Here is a 9,856-nt window from a genome sequence, read left to right on the forward strand (position 1 = left end):
AACATAGCCAAATATTTCAAGAATATTTTGCTAGGTTATATTTCAAAAATATAACCTAAAATGAAGTGCCTCAATAGCTCCATTAATGCAGCCACTCAGTTAGCTATCCAATATGACATAGTTGTGGCTCACTTCCTTTCCTTAAGGTTTGCTTACAACTCAACTAATTGTTAGAAATTAAAAAGATAAAAAAAAAACCCATCCTGTTTTAGTGCATTATCCTCTGAATAATATGTCACTGAACACAGGAGCTTCAAGTTCACCACTAGTTTTGCAATATAATTATGACATATTGAAGCACACATCCATATATCAGGAATAACACTTTGGAAATCGTTTTACTCCTTAAAACTTAAGCAATTTGTTGGTTCAATTGCAGGGGAAATTAAAAGAGCAAACCAAGGTAGTGTCTATTGGAAAATAACGCAGGCATCATTTCTGAAAAGCTGATTACCAAAGTCATGCCAATCTTAGATGGTGTTCCAAAAATATTGGATTGATTTGGAGTAGAACTACCCCTTTGCAATTGACATCTAGCAAGACAATATTGAGATCTTATCTAAGTACTCAGTTCTCATCCTCAAGAAGTTCCTATCATCTGACCATATACGTGGATTCTTCTAATTGGGAGAAATGAGCATAGCTGATGCATGGTTCTAAAAATTCCAAAAGGACAAACAATTAAATCCAAACGCCCACATTAATTGCATCAGCACTTCAATATTCGCAACTTTCCTTGGACTTTAGGATGGTCATTCATTTATGTAGACTATTCCTTTTTTTTTTTTTTTTTTTTTTTTTTTTTTTAAGGGATACTTGGACTAATTCATTGGTCCAACGATGCGAAGGGAGGAAAAAAGGAACATCAATAGAAAAAAGACAAAATCATTTGACTGTTTTGTTTTTCTTTTGGTAGAGGAAAAGGGAGGACTTAGGTTTCATTAATTGGAAATGCACCGTTTAAATCTGCTTGGTTGGTTGCTAGGTAGAAAGATCCTGGAGTTAAAACCTAATAAGATAAAATATTTAATACAATCTAATATAGGTAATCAAACCCATCCTCCTTGATTTTGTCTCTCCTGTTGAGACCATTGTGACTTGGGACTCCTAGCTGGCATTGGATTCATACAAGAATAAATACTTATAAAATATTTAATTTAAAATTGATAATACTACAATATTAGTTCAAAAAATTAGAAAAAATTATAGAGATATTCAGGATCTATATAGGTGAATAGATGATAGAGAATGAAGTATTTTAAAATATATTCAAATAGATAGATTACAAAAGATAAAATACTCTGAGATATATAGGTAAATGAATGATAAAGGACAATCATTCTGAATCAAGATTATTTTTATATTTTTCTCACTCTATTAATGATATTAAGATTCAAATAGATAGTTTGGTGGAATAAATTTAAAATTTCGGTGGTTATACGATACTTTTTAAACTTTTAAGATTTAAGTATTAATAATCCAAACTTGAAAAAATATTCTTGTAAAGTATAATATATCAAAGCTTCAATTAATTCCTTCTAGAACCTTAAATGTGTAATGCACATGTGAGGTTGTATACTAAGTGAGTCCTACAATTAAGAAGATACACCAAGGATCTTTGCTATGTGATAAGAAAGAAGTACTATTGAGAGTACTTTTAGAAGGTAAAAAGGAAGGTGAAGTGCAATTTGGCATACGGAGTGATGTATATGGGTGTAGTATAAGCAAGTAGTTGTACATGGAGCGAGCCTTGCGCTCAAGAAGATAAAAGAAAGTATATAAAAATATTCTAAGAAAGATAAAAAGGCAAGAGGATTTAAACTCTACGTATACATGTACCCTATCCTATATAGTAATCTTTGTTTATATATAGAAAAATAACTTACTATAAAAGAGGCCAATTACATGATTCTCTTAATCCCAGGCCCAATTCAATTGGCTCAGCCCACTCATTAATAGTTTAATTAAAATATACATATTTTTTTAAAAAAATTTATTACAAGTATCTGATGATGATGATAATAATAATAATAGTAATAATAATGCTGGAACTAATGATAGATTACCGTAAACCCCTTCGGACATGGTCCTCCTTTCCTAATCAAAGAGTCCGCGATGGAGAGCTGCGGTGTCCAGTGACGTGTACGGCGGAGATTTAAAGCCATCTCTATTAAACCAAATGCCCCCGAAGTCCCGAGCCCACGAGCTCTCCTCCTTTCCCTAATCCCCCTACCCCCACCTTCCGTAAATCTGCGTCTTTCTTCTCCTCTCGAGCTTGTTCGATGCGATCCTTTCACGAATTTGTCATCAGAAACACCGATTTCCAAGGATAGAAGCCCCTCTCGATTGATTCCCCACGCCGAGCTCTCCATAACGAGCTTTATTTTGTTCCAACCGGCGCTCTCTGCGCCCCGATTCGAACCCTAGAAGCTCTCGATCCCTAAAAACCTAACCATAGAAGGACTGAGATCGCCGGATCCGCCGTGAATTGCTCCCCTGAGATCGCCGGAGCCGCGGCCGACGCCCCTTATGCGCGTCGCCGGATCTAATCGATTCTTCTTGAACCCTAGCGAGAAGGAAACCCTAGCTCGGATGGCGAGGGACCGGCCCCGCGGCGGCGCGAACCGGGCGGGGGAGGGTGAGATCTCCGACGGCGACTCGTCGGCGTCGCTGGAGGAGATCTCTGCCGAGGACTTCAAGCAGGACGCCCGGGCTCCCCCGAGATCCAAGGTCTGGGTGGGTTACCCCATGTCGAGGAACTATGCCCCCAATCTCTATAGCTTCGCGTGGGCGCAGGCCGTGCAGAACAAGCCTCTTGGTTTGGATTTGAAGCCGATGGGCTCGGCCGATTCACCGGCGAAGAGCGCCGGCGGCAAGCTGGTGAAGGAGGAGGCTTACAATGTGGTAGATAGCAGCGAGGAGTCTGGCGGTGGAACAGAGAAGGAAGAAGGTGAATTGGAGGAAGGGGAGATTGGGTTCGGGTCAGAGCCGGTAGGTGGAGAAATTATCGATCTTTCGATTGATAAACCGGAGAATGGTTCGGAATCAGAAGAGAAGGAATTGGATGGGAAGGAAACAGAAGAGATTGGTGAATTCGATAGGCGTGTGAGCTTGATTTTAGAGGAGTTAGAGACTGTAACTGAAGAAGAGGTGGAGAAGTAAGTTTAAACCTTTGAAGGACCCTAAGAAGAAGATGGAAGAACTCTAATTTGAAAAACAGCTTAATTTTGAGTAACTTAAAAACAAAAAGATGATATATTGCTTTTATTATGACGACAAAAGTATGCTTTTGGAGAGGGTTTTTAAGACTTTTGTTGGTTTTGTTCTTCTATGTAGATCGTTTGATGGTGTCTGTTCGCGCTTGCGTCAGTCTTTCGAAATGCTGAAGCCAATGTTTGCGGAGACAGAGAGCCCTGTTCCGGTGCTAGATGCTCTTGTTCAACAGGCATTTGCTGGAATTAAAACAGTTCATTCTGTAAGATGACCTGAACTCTTCACATTGGTTGTGGCTGGCTTGTTCTTTATCTTGTGTTTTGACATAGAAATCTCAAAATCATCCTAATGCAGGTGCTTGGTTCTGAGAACTTAAAGAAAAAGGAGCAGAATAAAGATTTACTTTTGAGGTTAATTCTGTTTCTCAATTTAAACATTCACTGAAATATTCTCCTGTTGTTGTTGTAGTAGGAAATATTCTGAATAATGAACTCTCTTTGCTGGGTGTTTTATAGGTTGTTAATCCACATAAAGAACCAATACTCTAATATTTTATCACCTGAGCAAGTGAAAGAGGTTGGTTATGATTTCAGATAGTTTATTTAAGAATCACTGATGGCAGTTTATATGAAACTTAGTGTCAGTCTTTTCATGTAACAGATAGATACCAGAGTGCAATCATTGGTTTTTGAGGATGATAGCTATAAAGAGAGCAAGTTACATGCTGGGAGTGGCACCAATACAAATGATAAAACTCATCTAGCTGAAAAATCTGATATCTCTCCTCATAGTTTGGTTTCATCTGAGAACTCACTTGCAGACAGTTCTATAGGCAGCAAAAATGTAAAGGCTGGTCTGCCTAATTTAGATACACCTACGATCTCAAGAGGTAGAATGGTTAGTCCATTGCTGGATCTTCATGCGGAGTATGATGAAGAAAACCTTCCCTCACCCACACGTGAGAATGCTCCACCATTGCCTATACATAAACCTATTGGTTTTGGAACTGGGACAGTTGTATTCACTGAGCCAATAACTCCAAAGAATGTTGAAGCTGAAGATGATACACCTCATCCCTACATAACAGATGCCTTCAAGGCTGTTTCATCCTACCAACAGAAATATTTTTTTGCAAGTAACCGGCTCCCAAGCCCTACACCTTCTGAGGAGGGTAATGATAAAGATGATGCTCATGATGAAGTCTCTAGTTCTTCAGCCAATAGAAATGCTGGATGTGTGAATACAACTAGTCAGATTCAGGTTGCTACCAGCAGTGCTGCTTGTACAGATAGCTCAAGTAGTCATCAGCCAGGTACTGTTAAACCTGTTGGACAATTGGGTTCAGCACCAAACCTTGCTACAAGGCCTGCTTTGAAGAGTAGGGACCCAAGGCTTAGGTTTGTCAGCTCAGAAAGTGGAAGTGCTTCAGATCCTAACACACAGGTGATGTCTTTGGACTCTAGCGCTCCAAATAATGGCCCTGTTGGAGGAATAACCAACCCTAGGAAGCATAAGGCTGTTGATGAGTCTTTGCCTGAGAATCATACCTTGAAAAGGCAAAGAAATGGGCTTACAAATTCAGGTGATGTGCAGATGATACCAGGAAGAGGAGGTGGGTGGTTAGACGACAGCAGTGCTGTGGGCTCGCAACCAAGTGACAAGATTCGATTAAGTGAAAACATGGAAATTGAGACTAAGAATCCAGTAAGTGTAGTCGGGTCTGACAGAAGGCCGGATTCTAACCCTAACATCCATGTATCTAATACTGGAACTTGCCCGATACCATCTAGTACCGCTGCCCCAGCTAGTAGCACTGCTCCATCAAGTAGTGCTGCTGCTTCCGTTTCTTTTCCTTCTTTATTGAAGGACATTGCTGTAAACCCTACCATGCTTATGCAACTAATTCAAATGGAACAACAAAGATTATCAGCTGAGGCTCAGCAGAAAACTGTTGGTTTGATGCAAAATATGGCACATGCTTCAAGTCTTAATGTATTATCTGGAGCTGTTTCTTCAGCAACTGTTGCTTCTATGAAATCCACAGAAGTTGGTCAGAATCCAGGAGGAAGACCTCAAGTGCCTCCCCAAACGGTTTCCACGGTGAGGTCCACCACATTGATTGTTCCTTCTGCTGTACAAGTTTCCTGTCTTCTCTGAGTTGTTTCAATACCCTTGATCTGTCTCATTTTCTTGTTTCTTATTGCCTATATCCTACTGCGATCTAGAACCAAGGAAAATATTGATGCTTGCTGCATACAGCTCACAGGTGATCTGAACTTCAGTATCTCATGGCTTAGCATATATAACTTAACGACATTAATCTAGGACCGTTTTAAAAATATTTGAATCAATAAACGGTTGGCAATTTGAACTTGCAGAAGTCTAAACAAATGCTCAGCATAGTTGGCTGGATGTTTGCATAAGAGGCTGTGCATCTAACTTCCCTTCTGTTAGTACCCTTTTCTTTCGTAAAAGAATACTCTTTTAATAAATGATTAAGAAAGAAGAAAACAGGTACATTGAAGGGGAGTGTATCTATCGTATCCACTTCAAACAAAACCTCGATTGGTGGTATCATGGTTATCCATCAAATTCTTCTTCCTCTTGAATAAACATTGCAAGTGCTACTATTAACCATAGCAACTACCTTTGAGTCAAGCCTTGTCCCAACTATTGGGGAATAAATTGGTTAAATATCAGGCCTAATGAGCTACATCCTAGCTTTTCTAATCATTATTAAATTTTTTGGTGCTTTCTTTTCATAAGTATCTTTTTTTTTTTTTTAAGTATATGGACAGATATTTGATACCTTTAATCATGCGGTGATTATCATTTCAGTTTTTTTGCATATCCGGTTTGTTTACTGATTTGACCCCCAAGCATTATAATTCATGGTATCAATTACAATATTCTTCTCAAATTTGCAGAATTCTCAGAGTGATGTGGGAAGAATTCGTATGAAACCTCGTGATCCTCGCCGTGTTCTACATAATATGGTCCAGAAGAATGAGACTGTAGTTTCGGAACGGGCGAAACCAAATGGAACGCTCTCATCAGATCCTCAGAGTAGCAAGGACCAGTCAGCAATTGGAGAGCAGGGAGAACAGGCACAGGCCACCACTTTGCCTACTCAGCAGTTTGCTAAGAATACCAAGAATCTAGGGGATATTTCTTCTACTTTGCAGTCGACCACTACTCCCCCAGCAGCTTCTCAAATCATCTCCCAACCAATTCAACTCAAGATAAATAAGGTGGACCCAAGACCTGCTGCAGCAGTGGTGAGTGATCCAAAGACTCTGTCTGCTGTGACTTCCGAAGGCAGCACGACAGGTGCTACACCATCAACAAATCCATGGGGAGATGTTGACCATCTACTGGATGGGTATGATGACCAACAGAAAGCCGCCATCCAAAGAGAGAGGGCAAGAAGGATAGCAGAACAAAATAAGATGTTTGCTGCTCGGAAGCTTTGTCTTGTCCTTGATCTGGATCACACACTCCTTAATTCAGCCAAGGTATCATATTTGTTTGTAAATCCTGGAGTTTGCAGGTTGCTACAGTTTATCTGGAATTATTGATTTATTTCCTTGCCTCTCTAGTTTGTAGAAGTAGATCCAGTTCATGAAGAAATTTTAAGAAAGAAAGAAGAGCAAGACCGAGAGAAGCCACAACGGCATCTTTTCCGCTTCCAGCACATGGGAATGTGGACCAAGTTGAGGCCAGGAATTTGGACTTTTCTAGAGAAGGTTAATTTCTTTTGCGGAGATTTTCAGTTAGATATGCATATGATGCTTTTTTCTTGCATCAATTTCTCGTGAACAATGTCAATCAATTGGCAATCTCAAGTTGTGTTTCCTTGGTGTAGGCTAGTAAGCTCTATGAAATGCATCTCTACACAATGGGGAACAAGTTATATGCTACCGAAATGGCAAAGGTGCTTGATCCGACAGGAACTTTGTTTGCCGGCCGAGTTATCTCAAGAGGAGATGACGGTGATCCTTTTGATGGTGATGAAAGGGTACCTAAAAGCAAGGATCTAGATGGGGTTTTGGGTATGGAATCAGCTGTCGTGATCATTGACGATTCTGTGAGGGTCTGGCCTCATAACAAACTGAACTTGATTGTTGTAGAGAGGTGTCCTCAATTACCTTGTTCCTGTTTTCTCCAGGCAAAATTCATTTGCTTTGGGTACTTAATTTTGTAATTTTTTGCAGATATACTTACTTTCCATGTAGTAGACGACAATTCGGACTATTTGGGCCTTCTCTTCTTGAGATTGATCATGATGAGAGGCCAGAAGATGGGACGCTTGCTTCCTCGTTAGCGGTATTGACACCTCCCACAATGACATTTTGTAACGTTCGCGAATTCTGTTGGAAAGTTCATTCTTCTGATGCTTGCTTTTGCTATGGAACAGGTCATTGAGCGAATTCACCAGAACTTCTTCTCTCATCATTCTCTAAATGACATCGATGTTAGAAACATACTTGCAGCTGAGCAGCGTAAGATCCTCGCAGGATGTAAGATAGTTTTCAGCCGGGTTTTCCCAGTGGGGGAAGCCAATCCCCATTTGCATCCTCTGTGGCAGATGGCTGAGCAGTTTGGTGCTGTGTGCACCAACCAGATTGATGAACAGGTCACTCATGTTGTTGCCAATTCTCTTGGAACCGACAAGGTATTGTCTTTAAACTCCAATGAAACTGAGAAGTTGATCACTGAAGTCAGAACTTAAATCTCCTAAACCAAATTTAGAAATCAATCTCTTAAATGCTCTATTTTCCTTTTTTTTTTTTTTGTAAAATCCATTATCGCTTGCAGGTGAATTGGGCTTTGTCCACAGGAAGATTTGTCGTCCATCCAGGCTGGTGAGAGACGTCTTTTGGTATTTTAATTAAGCATTTGCTTCAATTAGATCCTAATATTTCTCACACCCACCCAGCACTGCAGTGTTAGGATGGTTGATCATTGAATGATCCGATCATGCATCAATGTTTATTGCAGACAAGCTTGTGGTGCTTGAGGGCAGCTTATCTCTATATTCTACCCTAATTACCTCACTATTTTATGTGACTAAACCATTGTCTCTCTTAACAGGGTAGAAGCTTCAGCTCTTCTGTACCGGCGGGTGAGCGAGCATGACTTTGCTGTTAAATAATAACCAACACAGCCCCCCTTCCCAAACTGAAACCCACTAGACCCATCGTAATTAAAATGCTGGGAATTATGGAGGATAACAAATGATGAAGATTGGTGCCACAACAAACATATTTAAACTAATGTCAACACCAGTAAAACCTGGAATCACCATTTATCCTCTTTGGAAGTCAAAGAGGTAATTTGGGAAGGAACAACATGGTGCAGAACCTGAAGGCCGAAATGGAGGTTGGTGGGATGGCTAAGAGTAGATTCAAATGGAGGAAAGAAATTGAAGACCTAAAAAATGTCTACTGGTTATATTTGATAGCTTAAGCAACTCCCAAAATAGGTGAGAATATTTTTTAAGTGTGGCCTTCGACCCTCACGTGATCCTGAAGTGGGAACCTCTTGCATTGAGATGCCTTTCCTGTTTTGGTGTAAAGATTTTGAAATTCTGGAGAGAGAAATGAAAAGAATTGAAGTTTGAAAGAGAAGGCTCAACGGAGTGAATTCTATTCGGTGAAACTAGGTTCGTTTTTTTGGCTGTATCAAAACGTACTAGTAAAATTCGCTAGGTGGCACTGTTTGATTGATCCACATGATCAGGGAAGCTATCAACCCCGGATTGCCGTCCTGGTTTGGTGGACTGTGGCGCGGCACGTGTCACGATGAAGCACCAGGGGTTTGGTTGGGCAAAAGAATGGATGTCTCTTGGAGACTTAATGGGACCATTGCCTTTCTAAATGTTAACATTAATTATGCCAAGTACTCGGCGGCATTGGCAGTGGAAGTCCTCTGCAACCATGCCCACCTAACCATGGAAGTGTTAAATCCACTGTTATTTTCCCGAAGTTTGTGTAACTGGAGGAAAGTGCGTAGCGGTAGCAATTGCCAAAGACGTTGATCTTGACTTTTTCTTCGCTTGAGTCAACTTGTTGCAATGGGCTGTTTTTATTGGAGGAGAGAACAAACCATTCTAGCAAAAGAAAATAAAAAAAAGGTTGATCCTTGCCTCCCGGAAGAAAAGGTGATCACATTGCTTATTTAACTAAATGTAAGTTAATTCGAACTTATTGTCAATTACCTTTGGGGATATATTAAAAAGAAGACCCAGGTTAAATAGTTAACTCTTTCCCTTCCACCCATACTGACCTAGTGCATGCTTATGAACAAAATGAAGAGGGCTCAGAATGACTCTTGGAATTCAAAAACATGCACGATGTATGCTCAGTGTGCTTCATACGAATTCTATTTAGAATATCATCACAAGTAATGCCACTCTACTTGGTGGATTTAACTAAGCAGGGTAAAAATCATTTTTTGAGTTGAACACTCAAAAGCACCTGCAGAAAAGTTATAAACTGCCCTAAATGATGCAAAGAGGATAATAATCTTTAGCATTGGCATATTTCATGCTATTTCCCTTGCGGATGTTACCTTCAACCAGGCCTCTTGTTTGCTGTGGCATTGTATCTGATTTGCAGTATTAAAATATCGGTCTCATAGA

General features: G+C 40.1%; 1 protein-coding gene across 1 annotated transcript; it reads left to right on the plus strand.

Moving 5' to 3' along the window:
• The first annotated feature begins 2,243 nt into the window (after positions 1 to 2,243).
• On the plus strand, positions 2,244 to 9,269 carry LOC105051072 (RNA polymerase II C-terminal domain phosphatase-like 3). Its single transcript, XM_010931351.4, has 12 exons — positions 2,244 to 3,158; positions 3,337 to 3,475; positions 3,568 to 3,623; positions 3,729 to 3,789; positions 3,874 to 5,313; positions 6,141 to 6,728; positions 6,813 to 6,959; positions 7,079 to 7,347; positions 7,428 to 7,539; positions 7,631 to 7,888; positions 8,032 to 8,078; positions 8,308 to 9,269. Exons 1-12 carry the CDS (start codon positions 2,530 to 2,532, stop codon positions 8,366 to 8,368), a joined length of 3,807 nt encoding a protein of 1,268 aa, XP_010929653.1. The 5' UTR covers positions 2,244 to 2,529; the 3' UTR covers positions 8,369 to 9,269.
• Positions 9,270 to 9,856: the final 587 nt, after the last annotated feature.

This window comes from Elaeis guineensis, chromosome 9 (genome assembly GCF_000442705.2).
Source record: "Elaeis guineensis isolate ETL-2024a chromosome 9, EG11, whole genome shotgun sequence".
Lineage (NCBI taxonomy): Eukaryota > Viridiplantae > Streptophyta > Magnoliopsida > Arecales > Arecaceae > Elaeis > Elaeis guineensis.